Genomic DNA, 17,860 nt, shown 5'->3' on the forward strand with positions numbered 1-17,860 from the left:
CGCCAATTTCTGTAATTGAGCTGAGCTGAGGTGATGTGCCTGTGCTGAAGAAAGGTCAGGTGGAGGTGACTCTGATGGTGGAGGGGTGTATGTATGTGTGTGTGTGTGTGTGTGTGTGTGTGCACGTGAGTGTGTGTGTGAGTGAGTGAGTGAGTGTGTGAGTGAGTGAGTGAGTGATTAAGGGATATAGGGGGCCCTCTGGATGTTTGGCTGGTTGAATGGAGCTGCCTGCCTCTCTCTCTCTCTCACACTCACTCTGTGTTTGTGTGTGTCGGGGGGTGGGGGGTGGGAGGGGAGGTGTTGGGTTGGATTTAGACCCAGGAAACCCTGGCACCTTTGTGGTTCTGTATCCAAGATGGGTGGGTATTGAATGGGAGCCTAGCCGTGTCCACCTGAGCCTTGAGGGACCCAGAGTGCAATAAACAGTTCAAAAACATGGTAGTAACTGGGGATGAGCGTTCTGGAGACATTGGTTAACCGAGTTGATCTGATGAGAGCTAGAGCCCATGAGTCACCTAGAACTAGAAGAACCCCGGGAAGTGGGTGGAGCCAAGAGGGAGGGGATGCTGAGAAGCCTGGCTTCTCGGAAGCCCAGCTGAACCTTCATGGTTTTCATTTGGGCCTGGAATGAAAAATGAAATTGCAGCTCTAGGCAAGCCTGAAAATCAGCAGTGCAAATGTAGTCGTCGTCGGGACGGGCGGGCACGCAGCAGAGGGAGACGGGCCACGCACCTGGAGGTGAAGCAGAGCTCAGCCACGAGGGCTCCGCACACACGCGGGGCTGGGAAAGCTGACTTGGCCTCCTTAGAGACTAGAAATAACCCCCAGCGGTTCGAGGGAACGAGGTGGTGTGACCTTGGAGAAAACGAGGCGCTCACCAGCCGATAGTGGAAGAATCGGTGAGCTCACAGCACTGGCTGCGAGGTTCGGGAAGAAAGGGCCAGCCTCGAGGCTGTCACACGGCCTCCGGAGACCAGTGGTTTCCACAAGGTGACTGAGAGCCTGGGGGTTGGTACCCGTGCCTTGTCAGCAGAGTTGGAGGGTCAGGCCAGGCCAGTGAGAGGCCCAGGTAAGGGGAAGCCTTCTGGGTGAGGGTACAGAGTGCGGGGCACCGGGCACAGAGCGATGGAGCATCCATAGGTGGTGACTTACTTGTCTCTTGAATGTCGCCTCTGAGGGTGTCCTTATTTATCCTGCTGGTCTCTGTGTAACCCTGCCACCCCATTTGCCCCTCCCCTGGCTCAGGGCACTAGCTTTGTCCCCTCCATAAGAGACAACTGTGTTTCATCTTCTTAGAATTAATTCTGTGCCCACTCCTGAGGCCCGGATCTGACCCCAGGTCTCGTGGTCATGAGAGGGTCCGGGACCACCTTTCTATATTGATGGCTTGTGTTCCCCACGGACCTCTGAGTCCTTTGTGGTGATTTTGGGGAAGCTGCAGAGCCTCAGTCCTGCAGATGGTACGCACCGGTGTCCACCCCTGGCCCGCCCCGATAAAGCTGCCCACTTAGAAATATCCCAGTACCTCTGTGTGAGTTGGCCCTCTGTTGAAGATTTTGGGGGAGGAGAAGTCATTCGGCTGATCCCTCAATATTGTCATCTGCCCCTGCACCTGGCCAGCAGCACCCAGCTTTCCTAACCCCCCAGTAACCATTCTCAAAGGAAACAGTGTTTTTCTCAACTACATCACGCGATGGTTCCCAGCCAGGAGTATTAGTTACTTTTCTGTGACTGATAAAACACCACAACCCAAAGCAGCAAATGGAAGGAATGATGTATTTGGACTTACGGTTCCAGAGGGATGAGAGTTCATCACGGCAGGGAGGCAGGACAGTGAGCATCAGGCACGGTAGCAGGTGCTCACACACTGAACCAGAAGCACAGAGGCAGAGAGTGACCCGGATGTATCGTGATCCTTTTAATCTCAGACCCACCCTTGGTGATTGATGTACTCCTCCGGCAAAACTGCACCACCTAAAACTCCCCAAACATGGCCGCCGACTGAGGACCAAGTATTCATGTACCGGAGCCTATGGGAGACATTTCTCATTCAAACCCCAAAGTCCTCGGGGAAAGATGTAACTGACCCGTCCAGCCCCAGTCCCCACTCACTAGGCACTCCAGGACCTACCCCTGTTACAGTACTGAACTCCAGCTCCTGTGATCCACCACATCCCAGGCCGTTTACGTGGAAGCCTGGACAAGGCTCTGCCCATAGCTTTCCAAAGCCAAGAGGTTGCCTCAGAGCTCAGCACTAATGCCCCCTTTTCATGCCTTTTGGGCTTTGGCTCTTCAACCCTCTATAAAGTCCTCGTGGCTAAGAGTGGAACAGTCCATCAGACGCCTTCCTTGAAGGAGTAAGCGGGGAGGGATGGCAGAGGTGACCGATTCATTTCTGTTGTTGGAGGGACATGTTAGACACAAGAGGAAGGCAGGCACAGTGGTAAATAGCTGTGTCCCCAGAGCAGATGGAGAACCAAAGCAGACCCTTCCTTTGCATGGGGTCCCCAGAGCAGCTCTGGGCAGCACCAGCATCTACCGGACAAGTCAAGTCTGCCATCAGCTGTCACAGCCAGTAGACATCCCTGGATCTCACCTTCCCTTCCACATTGGCTGCACAGTCTGCTGCCTGGCCTTGGGCACCCCAGCCTTAGAGTCTCAGGGCACACTTGGCGTTGCGCGGTTGGAAACCCCACACCCCACACCCCACCCCACCCCACAAGCTCAGGTTATGTATGGGCTCCAAACCATGCCCGGAGTGGAATTCCCCCTTCCACTCTCAAGCCTGTGTTTGCTCTGCCATGATTCTCCCAGTGTCCATAAATGACAGAGTCGTTGCCGTATAGAGCTTGTAGAGAGTGATCCTCTGGAGTCTTAAGGTGAGTGGGTAGGAAGGCGGAAGCCTTTCTTGGACCTCTGCGCACTGGTCACTGGAGCTGGGACTGGCCTCTGATGCTTGGTGGTGATAACTGTTGTTCATGGAAACCTCTCCTCATGTTCTAGCTCATTCCATGTGAAGCATCATGCATATGCCTTAAAAAGAAAAAAATCAAGTCTAGTTAATGGGGTTTTAACCCCAGGTGACAGACACAAACACTAGGGCTGCATAGGATTCAGGTTGTCGTCAGGAGATAGGTGCGGAGCCTGCTCGTTTACTGCATGGGACCTTTGAGCTGGGGATGCAGAACCTGCGGCTAGTGAGCATGAGGTACCGCCCTCTCATAGAGAGTGGTGTGAGGACCTCACACACCTGCGTCAGAGGCCACATTCCCACTCATGTTCTAGATGGAGTGTTGAGCCATAAGGAACTCAGGTCATGTTATAAGAGCCCAGTTGTGTGGGGATGAAATCTGGCTATCTCCTCTTCCAGTATGGTAGGCCAGCTGTGGCTGATGGCGACCAGCGGAGGCAGTGTCTATTGGTTTCTACTTGAGAAGCTGCGAAATTCACACACTGAAAGCAACGCTTCGCTGTTGCTAGTTCTTGTCCGTCAGTCCCGGGTTGGGGTCTGCTCCAAACCAATGACACCCACCCCCATCTCGCCACAGGTGCTTAAGCCCTGCCTCTCTCTCCCTCCCCACGCAGAGCAAACCTCATTCACAGTAACGTCCTCCACACCTGCCTAGTTCTAGCAGTTCAGTAGTGGGCCCAATTTCACATGGATTACATCAAATCCCTGGTGGCCCCCGAGGGCTGGTTTATGATGTCTGTTCGCGGTCCAGTGGGGACTATGGATATGCACAGGTGGGGAGCAGCCCCCCAAGCCACCCTGGAAAGGCCTCGAGAACAAACGGTGCCCCTGGCTCACTGTTGCCTCTGCCAAGCCTCCCACAGTTGCCCCTCCCGCAGTGGTCTGTCCCCCACTCTGGGCAGACAGAGGCCGTTTTCTTCCTGAGTCCTGGAAGTGGCAGTGTGCTCCACAGACCCAGGCTGTCCTCTCTGACTGCACTGAATAGCCATCCAGGTGCTGGGACACATTTCACAGACCCCATTGTGCCCTAGGAAGAGCGTCTCTGCGTGCTCGCTGGGCACAGAGTCCGGGCAGCATGCCGCTTCTGCCCCCAAGCCAGAGCAATGAATTGCTCCTCTCTTCCCTGGGATGATCTGGAAGAAAGAGGATTCCCTCCTCCTGTAAGATTGCCCTCAAAGCCATGCTCCACTTGCTCTGAGGAAATTATTTCTTCTCTCTGTCCAGGAAGAAGCACACTGCCAAGTTGACCCTCCCGTGCAGCGTGACTGTATGAGACAGCAGCTGCTGTCCCTGCTGGAACTGGGGGAGAAGACATGAGACCATAGGGCCTCATCCACCCAACAGTTTCAACATGGCGGCCCAGCGCATCCGGGCGGCCAACTCCAGTGGCCTCCCTCGGTGCAAGTCAGAGGGGACTCTGATTGACCTGAGCGAGGGCTTCTCAGAGACAAGCTTTAATGATGTCAAAGGTAAGATCCTAGCCAATCCCTGGCTGAGGGGACAGTGGGATATTGATGTCTCCCTAACCCTGGAGCTTCTTGGGTGTACGGGCAGCCAGTTTTGTATCCGGCCCTCCAATCCTTACCGTGCTATTGGTTCCTCCCCGAAACAATGTCATTTATCTGGATTTTGGGTGTATAGGAAGAAGGTTGTGTGCGTACCCATGCACATACTAATTTATAGGGGCAGGGATGCACATGGGTCGGGGTACACATGGACGCAAGTTCACTTGGAGGCCACATGACACTCAGCTGCCACCCACCTTGGTTTTTGAGACAGGGTATCTTCCTGAACCTGGAACTTACCACGTGCACCAGGCTGGCTGGCTAGCTCACAGAATCAGGCTGGTGAGCAAACCTATCTTTCAGATACACACATGGAAACCAGGATGCCACTTGATTCCTGAAAATCTACTCAGACCTTGCTGGACCAAAGCTAGTCACTTGTGCCTTGGGGTGCATCATGGTCCGCTGTGTCGCTGCGGTCAGCCTTCTTATAGCATTGGCAGTTCACTGCTGGTGTCACACACACACACACACGCACACGCACGCACGCACGCACGCACGCGCGCGCACGCACGCACGTCCTTGGAGATAACAGTGACAGCCTACTCTGAATTCACTCCTTGTCCCCTCTCAGGCTGGGCACTCACAACTTTATCTCTGTTCCTTCTCCCTTGGCAAACTCAGAACTAAGTGATGCTGGACTGAAGCCACAGGCCCCGAGTCTTCTTCCTTTGTATCAGTCACCTGCTCCCCAGCCCTGGCTTATGCCCTGGGCTCCATTACACGTGTTCTTTGAAAGAAAGGGAACGAACTGGAAGGTGTTATAGCAACAGAGTTAGTGGGTATTGCTATAAATAACAGAACTTTTTTTTTCCAGTCGGATAATGGGCAACATGTTCTTATTTCTAGCTTTGTGGGGCTGGGAGGTGGGGGGTGGGGGGTGGAAGAGGTGAGCAGAACCTGCGTGGTTTGTGCTCAAAACACAGACATGAGAACTGAGTGCTTAAAAATAACAGTAATGACCCGAAAGCAAACGAGCTTGAAGAGCGTGCAGAGCCAGTGTGGTTCAGAGAGGGCGTCTGAGAATCCAGAGTCACGCAGGACTGAGGAGTCTCAGTCTGGTCTGCACAGGTGATCCCTGGGTGCTGGACTGCCCCGGCCGGCAGCATCACACTCGGTGTTCTGACTGTGCATCATCAGAGGGCACGTGGGTCTCGTCCCAACCCCCACTGCAGACTCTTCTTCTGCCTGCACAGAGTCTTAAGCCAGGGGATAGCAAATGTACTATTCAGAACCCTGAGGTTGCAAACACCCAGGGAATATTTTTCTTTTTGTTCTAACCAAGGTGGTTGTCAGTCTGGACAGAACTCCCCATATCTCATTAGGAGCAGATTCGGTGAAGATTTGGTGAGGTAGATCTCTGTCCCCACCCCCTCTTGTTCCCTCCCCGTGCTTGGTGTCACCAGTTGAGGAGATGATGTAGACTTGTCCTCCTGAAGGGAATTGATGACACACTCCACCATGGTGGATCCCCAAGGGATGGAACACTGCTGCCCCTTGGAGGAGGCAGATCTTCAAGTGAAATAAATCTTCGTCTCCTCGAAGAAGGGTGCTCAGAATGTTAAGTAAAACCGTTCTTAGCCGGGCGGTGGTGGCGCACGCCTTTAATCCCAGCACTCGGGAGGCAGAGCCAGGCGGATCTCTGTGAGTTCGAGGCCAGCCTGGGCTACCAAGTGAGTTCCAGGAAAGGCGCAAAGCTACACAGAGAAACCCTGTCTCGAAAAACCAAAAAAAAAAAAAACCGTTCTTATTCTTCAGCCTTGTGAACCTAAAATGATAATTTGTGTGGATGTGTTTCAGACTGTATACAAATCATCCTTCAGTGCTTTGGCTTTTTTTAAAGCTGAAAATATTGCTGTACAGGAATTAATTATTTGAAGGGAACACAACAGCAAATAACTTTGGAGGGATTTCGACAAGGTTTTAATGCTGGCACACGCTATTTAATTTTCACTTGGTTTTGGTTTGAGGGGTTTCTTTTTGTGGTTATTTGGTTTTGTCTTTTATTTTTGTATATGCATCAGGGAAGAAAATGTGTGTTCTGTGACTAGAGGACATGCTGGCCACAGAGGTGGGGGAGCAGGGCTTCTGTGACCTCTAACCCTGCCCGGCTCACCTTTCCTTTCCCCACTTTTCCTCCAGAGCTTCTTGGGGTCCAGGACGAGTCCTCAGAAGCACAGTGTGACCTGCTCTCCTGTCTCCACCCCTCCTTGGCACATCTAGGAAAGACTTCCTCCCAGATGGCCAGGGAAAGCTCTGAGCCGGCCAGAACGCCAACAGTCCCACCTAAGATCCCTGAGTCCCTGCTTCTAGTCAGTGTGGGAATTCAGACACTTGTCCAGAGCAGCCTTGCCCCACCCCTCAGGGAGAGGGGAAACCGCCAGACGTTAGGAAGAACAGGGGCAGACGGGCCTTGCTAGGGCCTAGCCGTCTCTGGCTCATACCCTTCTCGTCCTGTGGCATCTCTCAGCGTGGCCACCCAGGGTCATGCAGTTATTGTTTCCCCGGGGGCGGGGGCTCTTCAGCCTGATGATTTCACGTCTTCATGTGGAACAGTGCACTCCTGTCCTGCTCGCCTGTCCCTGCCGCGTCTTTATTCATTCCCGTCCTTCCAGTGGCAGGATTTGTGTGGTGGTTAATATTTTCAGCTTGACAGAGCCAAGACTCAACCTGGGAGACAGATTTAGCCAGGGAGGCAGTGCCCAGACTGGGTTAATCGAGTTAGATGTGAGGAGCCCCGTCCCAGGGACTGGATAAGCAGGAGAAAAGGAGGAAGCCAGTCCAGCCTCAGCATTCGCCTCTCCCTGCTTCCTGGTGGCAGACCAGCCTCCTCACACTCTGCTAGCCCTGCGATCGCTGCCATGCTTCCCTCAAACTGTGAGCCGAACCCCACCCCCCCTTTGCTTAGGCGTCAGAGGCCTTGTCACTGTTGTGATTTGGTGGCAGAAGGGCACAGGCGGGGGAATTGCGAGGCGTCGGCCAGCTCCGTGGTTCGGTGGTTCTAGTCCCAACGTGTGACTGTCAGCTCATGAGCATCCCCTGCCCATTTACTGTGTGCCAGGCTCCTGTGGCACTTACCATATCTCTCAGGGGTGAAGACTTCCACCCTTGCAGATGTGGCCTCTTTAACAAAGACAGATTAACAAGCAGAATGCACACAGGCTGATCGCATGTATGCCGTCATGACACGGGAGCCTTTTGAAAGGAAGTGAAGACCCCAACTTCAAGGCTAAACTTGAATGTTCCTAGGCAGGTTTGACGATGCGTGAGGAGTCGTAGGGAAAGGCAGCAGGTATGAGCTAAGTGGACTGAAGCCCAACTGCGTGAGTCCCCTGTCTCCGGCTACATTAGCCTCAGGCACAAGGAGGACGCCTCCTGGGACTCGACACCTGATGCTCTCTCCTTACATTCCTGACTTCAGGCCTCACCACAGCCTACTAAGAAAGATGCTCTTTCTCCATGGGGAAGAATAGGCAGCCCCATGCTTACATGGCTCCAAAAGGCGATTCAGCATAGGTCTGGCCAGCCAGCAGCAGCGGGGTACCACAGCAGGGCTTTGCATCTTTTTAAACAAGGGGGAGGGCGGGTTCCAGGGCCCGAGGAGGCCAAGAGCTCCTCTGCCAGCTGTGAGTGTAAGTGAAGCGATTCCTTGTCTGCTTCCCAAGCTTGGCCAAGGAGATAGACTTTGAGCTGTCGTGTCCCCTTTCAAAGAGAACGGAGCCTGGCAGGAAATGGTGTCTGTGCAGCCAGTGTGGTAGATGATGGCCCAGTGGCCGTGGGTTTCATCCCGTATTGAGCGGCTGTCAAGCGGGTTTTGCTGGGAAGTTTTTAGTCCTTTTGCTTGTTCCTGCGTACACTTGGTTTTGGAAAAAGTTTTTATTTGAGCTGGCAAGATGATTCTGTGGATAAGAAAGCTTGTTCCTTAAGCCTGAGGACATGAGATCAATTTCTGGATCTCACAGTGGAAGGAGAGAACCTAGTCCTAAAAGTGACCGTCTGTTCTCCACATCTATGCTGTGCACACCAGTGTGTATGTGTGTGTGTACACTCGTGCAAGCATGCACAGTTTAATTTCATTTAAAAGGAAAGAATGTTTCTTTCTGTTTGCTACAGAGACCTGATATCTACAGACTAAATAAGCAAGGCCATGTTGGAGGGCTTGCCCAGGGGATGTACCATGTCTGCCTCCATCAGGAAGAGCGTTCTCTCCCTTGAAAATTGTATCACCGGGGGCTGGCTCATGTGGGAGCTGAACACATCCATTATTTTTCCAAGCACACTCTGCTTAGATGACTTACTTTGTCTGTTCCAGGTATTGTCTGTGGTACTCACAGGCATGTGATGTGATGGGGAGAACCATGCTTCACCCTGATTTGTTTTTAAAGTGATGGCTTTTCAAGCTGTGTTCAAATAATTATTGGGTAGTAACACAATGCGTGGCTAGACAAACCTTTGATTATCAAGGTGTAGGGGTTCTATGCTTCAAATAATATTTAAAATGGTTCAACACACACACACACACACACACACACACACACACATATCACTGTCAGCTGAAGAGGAGTGAGGAATGGGTTGGATTTTGAAACTGAACTAGTCCTGGTTATCAAAGACCTGCTGCCCCTCCTTTCCTGTCTTCCATACCAAAAGAGAACAAGGACTCAACGATCTGTCGCTGGAATCTGAGGGTTCCTCATTCCCAGTTATACATGCAGCATGCCACTGTCTAGCCCATAGCATCCCTGGGCCAATGCCTCGCCTGTAGCATCTCTGGGCCACTGCCTAGCCTATAGTCTCAGTATGCTCTCCAGCATTTTACATTTGTCTTCCCTTTCATAACAGTGACAGTCCTGGTCAGAAATTAGATTTAAAAATTTTTTTATCAAAATGAGGTGTTCAGAACACAGGGACATGTCCACTTCCTATCATGTGATCTGCCTTTCTAGGGTGGTTTCGGGACAATCTTCTGGGTCCTTTGCCTCAATTAGAAGGTTGAATTGGAAAGCGGCTGAGTGGCAGAGCACCTGAGCACTCCTGAGTCAATGCATGGGCTACGTGGGGCTCACATGAATCTGTACCCGGATAGTTTCTGTTGTTTCCTGGCTGTGTTGGTAGCCACCCACCTGGGATGGTACATCATGGCACCATCCATTTCTAGCCCACCCCACCCCTCATCCACCCACCCTACCCTCTGTTTGGAAGTGTCTCCTGGGCCTGTAGGCCTGGCCTCACACTCTTTCTCTCTCTCTTTGTGTTTTGCGCAGTGCCTTCCCCCAGTGCCTTGCTGGTAGACAACCCCACGCCTTTTGGAAACGCAAAGGAGGTGATCGCGATCAAAGACTATTGCCCAAACAACTTCACCACCCTGAAGTTCTCCAAGGGCGACCACCTCTACGTCCTGGACACGTCTGGCGGAGAGTGGTGGTATGCCCACAACACCACCGAGATGGGCTACATCCCGTCCTCCTACGTGCAGCCACTCAATTACCGGAATTCTACCCTCAGTGACAGTGGCATGATCGACAATCTCCCCGATAGCCCCGAGGAGGTCGTCAAGGAGCTGGATCTGCTAGGGGGCTGGACGGATGACCAGAAAGAATCTGGCAGGCCCTATAGTAACAACCCTTTCTGGAATGGAGTCCGAACGAACCCATTTCTGAACGGGAACGCACAACCCAGCCTGGATGAGCTGAACCCCAAGAGCACTGTGGATTTGCTCCTCTTTGATACGGGCACATCTTCCTTCACTGAATCCAGCTCAGCAACCACCAACAGCACCGGCAACATCTTTGACGAGCTCCCAGCCACCAACGGACTCCACGTGGAGCAGCCGGTTAAGCGGGACAATCCCTTCTTCAGAAGTAAGCGTTCCTACAGCCTTTCGGAACTCTCCGTCCTACAAGCCAAATCGGATACTCCCACGACATCCAGTTTCTTCACAGGCTTGAAGTCACCCGCCCCAGAACAGTTTCAAAGCCGAGAAGATTTCCGAACCGCCTGGCTGAATCACCGGAAGCTGGCGCGATCCTGCCATGACTTGGACCTGCTCGGCCAAAGCCCAGGTTGGGGCCAGACCCAAGCAGTGGAAACAAACATCGTGTGCAAGCTGGATAGTTCCGGGGGCTCCGTGCAGCTCCCTGACACCAACATCAGCATCCACGTGCCCGAGGGCCATGTAGCCCCTGGGGAGACACAGCAGATCTCCATGAAAGCCCTGCTGGACCCTCCACTGGAGCTCAACAGTGATAGATCCAGCAGCATCAGCCCCGTGGTAGAGGTGAAGCTGAGCAACCTGGAGGTGAGTACCTTCATCATCCTGGAGATGAAGGTCTCTGCCGAGGTGAAGGCCGACATCTTCAGCAAAAGTACAGTGGTCCTGCAGTGCCTCAGAAGTGACTCCAAGGAGGGGCCTTATGTCCCCATCCCCCTCGCCTACAGCTATGGGGACACGATACAGGTACAGCTGGACAACCTAGAACCCTGCATGTACCTAGCTATTGTTGCCCAGGGCCCCAACATCCTCTACCCTTCCACCGTGTGGGACTTCATCAATAAGAGGGTCACTGTGGGTCTCTATGGTCCCAAACACATCCATCCATCCTTCAAGACAGTGGTGACCATTTTTGGACATGATTGTGCCCCCAAGACCCTCTTGGTCAGCGAGGTTACTAGGCAGGCTCCCGGTCCTGCCCCGGTGGCCCTCCAGCTCTGGGGCAAGCACCAGTTCGTCTTGTCCAGACCCCAGGATCTCAAAGTGTGTATGTTCTCAAATATGACCAACTATGAGGTCAAGGCCAGCGAACAAGCCAAGGTGGTGAGAGGCTTCCAGATGAAACTCGGGAAGGTTAGCCGCCTCATCTACTCCGTCATCTCCCAGAACCCCAACGAGCTGTCCGACTTCACGCTGAGGGTACAGGTCAAGGACGATCAGGACACCATCCTCACCCAGTTTTGTGTCCAGACTCCGCAGCCACCCCCCAAAAGCGCCGTTAAGCCGTCTGGGCAGAGGCGGTTCCTGAAGAAGAACGAGGTCGGGAAGATCATCTTGTCCCCGTTCGTGGTCACCACCAAGTACCCAACGTTCCAGGACCGCCCCGTGTCCAGTCTCAAGTTCGGCAAGCTGCTGAAGACCGTGGTGCGGCAGAACAAGAGCCATTACCTGCTGGAGTACAAGAAAGGGGACGCCGTGGCGCTGCTCAGTGAGGAGCGCATCCGCCTCAAGGGACAGCTGTGGACCAAGGAGTGGTACATCGGCTACTATCAGGGCAAGGTGGGCTTGGTGCACACCAAGAACGTGCTGGTCGTGGGCAAGGCCCGGCCCAGCCTGCTCTCGGGGCCCGAGCTGAGCACGTCGGTGCTGCTGGAGCAGATCCTGCGGCCCTGCAAGTTCCTCACCTACATCTACGCTTCCGTGCGGACCTTGCTGATGGAGAACATCAGCAGCTGGCGGGCCTTCGCCGACGCCCTGGGGTACGGGAACCTGCCGCTCACCTTCTTCTGCCGGGCAGAGCTGGACAGCGAGGCGGAGCGGGTGGCGTCTGTTCTGGAAAAGCTGAAGGAAGACTGTAACAACCCTGACAACAAGGACCGGAAGTCCTTCCAGAAGGAGCTGGTCATGGTGAGTGCTCGGCAGGTGCCCAAGCCTGGGGGAGAGCTTCCTGAGGCAGACAAGCATGGGTCGTATGGGGGGGCCAGCTCACGGGGGGACAGTGTTGGAAGGGCAGCTGTCCAGTACTTAAGGAACCCCAAGGAAGGTGTCTCTCCCCTCTTCTACATGTATGAGCCTCTCCATGGTCTTGGGTGGACCTGTGTTCGCTGATCAGTTTTTGCCAACTTGACACCAACTAGAGTCCCCCAAGAAGAGGAAGCCTCAATTGAGAAATCGCCTCCATCAGATTGGCTTCAGAGCAAGTCGATGGGGGCATTTCCTTGATTAATGATTGGTGTGGGAGGGCCTGGCCTACTGTGGGGAGTGCTCCTCCTGTCCGTCTGTCCTGGGTTGTATGAGAAAGCCAACTGAGCAAGCCCATGAGCAGCCCTGCTCCGTGGTTCCCAACTCGGCTCCCGCTTGAGTTCCTGCCCTGACTTCCTTCAGTGATGGCTGTGATCAGGATGTGTAAGCCAAATAAACCCTTTCTTCCTTCCCCCGCCCCTCTGGGGCAGGAGGAGGGGGGGGATGTGCTTTCGGTCATGAGGTTTATCACAGCAGTGGAAAGCAAACCAGGACACCAAGGGGAGAAGGCAGCAGGGCTGTGATCCAGAAGCCTCTGTTTGCATCTTTGGAGGGGACCCGTGTGTCCTTGGGTCCGCAGCAAGCTCTGGGACTTAGTGGCAAAAGCCTGGTCTGCTTTGATGTGAGTTCTTGCTCTGTATTACCTGGCGCCTCCGACATCTGTCTCTATTGTGATACCTGCTCCCTGCCTGGGGTTCATTTGAGTCCACGGGGGACAGGCTCTTGGCCGCTATAAAACGAACAGGCATTCTAAGAAATGCTTGGGAAAGAAGTTCAATGTTGTTCTGTGGCACACTGACCACAGGCCAGCTAGGAACATTTTTTGAGGCCTTCCGGTTCTTCCAGCAACCTGGGCTTTGGAGGATAAGGCAGTGGAACAGGCCCATGGTTTCCCGCAGGCAACCCACCCCAGTTGTGTGGTTCTGGTGATCACTGTTGCCAATGGAAACCCTTGGTGACCTCTTCCTGACCCCTCTTGCCCCTCCTGTCCCCAGCTCTTTGGCTCCTCCTCCACATCCCATCCCCACCTGCCCCTCTGGATGACATCGTCCAGCATCTCTCTGAGTAACATGCTGGCACAGCATGGGACCAACAGGCCTGAGACCCCCCCAGAAAGGGAGATGGCAGTGTGAATTAGGAGGGCCCTTGACAGTTAGGCCCCAGTAGGCCTTGGTGGCTGTTTCCCTGGGAAAGAAGCCAGAAGTGAGTGGGACGATGCGGGCTGTGCATGTAGGTCACCCCCAGGGGTCAAACAGATCTCCCCCCTCAGCTGTCGCCATGTGAAACAGGTCTCCTGAAGGTCATGGAGAGCCCGCTTGCCCTGGCCTTCCTGGCTGACTGGAGCTCCCCAGGGCAGGAGCATGTGTTTCCTGGAAGCCCTCCGTCAGCATCCTTCATTGACTGCAGAACCAGATGCTTCCATGGAACGTAAACCGCATGGTTTGTCCCTTCCGTGGACTGTCCCTCCCACGACCGCTGAAGGACGCTTACCTGGACCAGGCTCAGCTCCTTCCTCTGTGGGCAAACCTCATGAATGGGGGCTTCATGCCCGTTTCCTATTTACTGTTCACAGTCAGGTTCTTATTCAGCATGGCAAGTTTGGAGAGGGGTTTTGTTTCTTTGATCCATGGGAGGGGTCAGGAGGGTCCTGTGTACCTCTGGGTCCCCTCTGCCTTCCTGTCTGGAGGAGATGCAGTTGGACCTTGGCTGAGAGTTGGCCCTGGGGCAAAGGCAGTTTTGTAATAAAAAAGAAAACAGGTTCCTCCGTGTTCTGTTCTCCCCAGCTATCTCGGGCATTGCCTCCTGAATAGCTGAATTTTAATGGCTGGCCAAACCTCAAAAACCCACGGCTGGCTAACCCCAGCATCGGCAACCTGCTTCGTTTGGATTCGTGACCGAGGGTCAGCGGGGTTTCTTCTAGCCTTGGCCCCAGCTTTCCCCTGCCTCACCTAGCAGGGCACGGCTAGACCAGCGCCCCCTCCTGTTTACAAGCTGCCTTTGCACTATCAACATCCCTGCTCTGGCAACTATAACTGGAGGAAGTGGGGAGCTTTGAGACAGCCACTGTGCAGATTGGAAGGGAAGGGTCTCGCGAAGGTCTAGGGGCTCCTCCCCTGAACCTCAGGCCTGTGGCAGGTGCCTCTCTCTGCCTGTGGGCTTTTCTCTGTGTCCTGCATGCACCAGCTGTCTCCCTTGCCATGTCCCACAGCTGGTGCCCCTCCTGCCCGGAGCTCCTGGTGATGAGTGCTCTCAGATGCCCATTCCGATGTCGCTTCCGGCCCTTGATGAAGCAAGCTTGTGCTCCTGGACCTCCACAGTGCTTGCTCGAGTCAGGATTGGCGCACACTTGCTTCTTATGACTGTCCTCCATTAGATCTACACTCCATGGTGGAAGGAAGGCATAGAGGAGACCCTAGAAGAAGGAGGGGGGAGGGAGGGAGGAAGGGAGGGAAGAGGGGTGCGGAGGAAGTAGGGAGAGAGAGGTGAATGAATGAATGAATGAATGAATGAATGAATGGGTGTGTGAGCAATGGCCTGAGCTCAGAAGATCTGAGCCTTCTGTGCTCTCGGGGGTCACACTATTATTTCTTTCTCTGCTGCTGTCCATTCTCTTTCTGTGTGTGACAAGAGCTAGCAGCCTATGCCACTCAGGGCCTCCTGTGTCCCTCTTGACAATGGGTAGGATTTTATGGTGGGTGTTTCACAGTTGGCTTTTCTGGGGCAGCCTGCACTCGGGTACCTTTGCTTATTTGATTGGAGGCACCGACAGTTTTGATGACCACTGAAGTTCGAGACCCTCGGTGAAACCTGTCTGTCATACTCACAAGCTCTTTCCAGAGAGCAGGAAGTACCATTGGATACACAGATAGCGAGTGTCGCTTTGGGTCAGCTGACTGCAGGGTGACAGGAGACATGCACTGTCCCTGAAGCCATTGGCCCAGTGCCTGCAGGGGTGCGGGTCTTGATTTGTAGCCTGGGGTTTGGTGTGGAGTGGGGGGGGGGGGGTCCTGAAGGGGAGGAAATGCAGAATGTGTTCTGGTTTTGAGGCCTTGGAATCCTGTGCGTCTTCTGTTGTGCTGTGTGGGCCGTGGAAGGAGAATGTCCTAAGTGTATTTGAAAGCTCGGGTGGAAACATGGTCATGTATAGTCTGACTTACAGAAACACCGAGTGAGGGGAAGGATCTGACTGCAGGTCCGTGTGCGCCTTCTAAATCCGTCGTCTCGTGAGCATACGTTTGAAGTGGCCTGGGGAGAAAGAGTCATAGGCAGGACCCCACGGAACCAGCTCTTTAGGGACTGTGATGGGTTTAACCCAGTCATATGCTTTTTAGCTTAAGTCAGTACACTTAAAAAAAAGAATAGATTTTTTTTGGGGGGGGGGTGTGAGTGTGTGTGTTTTCACACACTCACTCACACACATGCTCTGGTATCCCTCGAGGCCAAAGGAGGGCTTCAAATCCATCGGAGATGGAGTGACAGGCGTTTGCAAGCGACCTGATGTGGGTGCTGGGATCTGAAGTCTGCTCTTCGTGACAGAGCTGCAATGTTCTCAGCTACCGAGCCGTCTCTCCACTCCCAGACAGCACGCCATTGGTGTAAGACGCTGTTTCCCGATTTGAGGACCCCACCCTGAATGGGCCCTGTGGTCTCTGTTCCTGTGGGGAGGGAGAAGTCATTGGCTGGAAATGAAAGAACAAAAGAGATTTTTAGAAACAACCATGGGAGCCTCACTCAATCACTGGGAAGACTGTGAAAGCCCCACCCAGCTGTCTCTTCTGGTCCTGGAGCTACCACAAGAACCAGGCCTCCAATAGTCCCCTGGGTCACAGCGTGGGACTTACAGAACATGGGCTGCAGTGGGCCCCTTGGAGGAGTCTGCATGAGAAAGAAGGGAGTGGGGTTTGTAGGGTGCAAGCCAGGAAGGCAGCTGTCTCTAGGAGGGGAGTGGATTGAGACACCAAGGTGGGCGGCCAGCAAGAAGACAGAAGAGTCTAGACTGTAAGGGTGCAAGGGGGCTCAGAACGGATCAGGAGAAAACCCACCTTATCCCACAGGCCAGGAGACCCCAGAGAGAGAGCCGCCACAACAGCAAAGGCCCAAATACTAGCTTACTGTGTTTTCCTAAGAGCTTGTAAAAAACGGGTTAGCAGCCACACAGCCTGTTACTGGCCACACGTCACCGTAAATAGGGACACAGCCATGTCCCTTCACCTCCCGGTTGTCTACAGTTGCTGTGACGGTTAATTTTAAAGTCAGCTTACCATAACCTTAAAATTACCTATAAAGAAGATTTCAACTGAAGAATTGCTTGGATCAGGTTGGCCTGATCATGTCTGCAGGGGACTGTCTTAAGGATAACATAGGAAGACCCAGCCCACTGTGGGTGGTGCCATTCTCTAGGCACGGGACCCCGAACTGTGTAAAACAGTAGAAAGCAGCAAGCAGACAGGATGGGCACATCTGTTTCTCTCTGCTGTTGACTGTGTGATGTCACTAGCTGGCTGAGCCCCTCCCTTGACTTCCCTACTCAAGGATGGGCTGTAACCTGGAGTGCTAATCCCCCTTTCCTCCCATGTGGCTTTTGCTCGGGGTGTTTATCACGGCAACGGGAATAAAACCAGAAGAGCTGCCTTTAGGCATGGTCTTTCTCCCCTCGCACCCCTACCTTCCACCCCCACCCGAGAAGTTGGGACAGAAACCATGTAACCTACAAGCCACAATTTAAATCTGCCCTTTCACATGTATTAGTAAGATTCTATCTGAAATCTGGATTGTGTTTTATTTCCTTCAGTATTTTCCAGTACACCTGTGTATCCCTGAGTAAGCTGTCTACACAAGGGTTGGGAATCCCCAGAGCTGGAATCCTGAGGTGTACTTCCCGTTGCTAGAACTTACATGTATCCAAAGTTCACCCTTTTGGAGAAGGCGCTGTGTGCTCATACTCTGTGTGGTATGAGCAGCTGGGTAACAGACAGAGCCAGTGCTGGGCTCAGTAGAAGTTGTGTGAGGAAGCTGAGTGGAGCGCAGGAGAGATGAGACTCCTTCGTTCCTGGCATCAGCACTCCCAGAAATGGACCCTCAGCTGCCCTGGACCTGGCCATGTGCTCTCCTGGTCAGCAGTGGCCCATCAGAGGCCAGAGAGTGGCCTGAATGTCCCAGGACCTTTGTAGTCTATGCCTGGGGCCCCTGGGGAGAGAACGGATTAGCTGACTCCTGCCAAGAGTGACTTGAATCCAAAGCAGGTGATTTTGACGCACACTGTTACCTAGAACACGAGGCCACCTCAGAGCCAGGCAGCCAAGTGCACAGACACCAGGGTTTGTTTGCTATGACTGAGTGACTTACTGTTTGCTATGACTGAGTGACTCGCTGTTAAACCCTGTGCTCATTCACATTCTCATCCAGGACAACACATAGAGCTGAGGGGACCCTTCCTGCCTCAGTTTATCCCTAAGCTCACAGCACATCAAACAAAGCTTAAACCTGACACCCGCTCCCACACACACGTGACTACCTACATGATCATGCCTTTTTCTTCTGCCACATAAACACATATTTAGCTTTCTTAAAAACCAAAGTTTCTTTGCAGAT

General features: G+C 53.4%; 1 protein-coding gene across 1 annotated transcript in view; it reads left to right on the forward strand.

Moving 5' to 3' along the window:
- Positions 1 to 17,860, forward strand: part of Sh3bp4 (SH3 domain binding protein 4) — an 80,641-nt gene that overhangs the window by 59,333 nt on the left and 3,448 nt on the right. Inside the window, exons 3-4 of the mRNA XM_028876306.2 lie at positions 4,196 to 4,440; positions 9,801 to 12,154. Of these exons, the coding sequence (XP_028732139.1) occupies positions 4,323 to 4,440; positions 9,801 to 12,154 (2,472 nt within the window). The 5' untranslated portion in view covers positions 4,196 to 4,322. The remainder of the gene's footprint in view (positions 1 to 4,195; positions 4,441 to 9,800; positions 12,155 to 17,860) is intronic.

The sequence above is a fragment of the Peromyscus leucopus genome, chromosome 13, assembly GCF_004664715.2.
Source record: "Peromyscus leucopus breed LL Stock chromosome 13, UCI_PerLeu_2.1, whole genome shotgun sequence".
Taxonomy (NCBI): Eukaryota; Metazoa; Chordata; class Mammalia; order Rodentia; family Cricetidae; genus Peromyscus; species Peromyscus leucopus.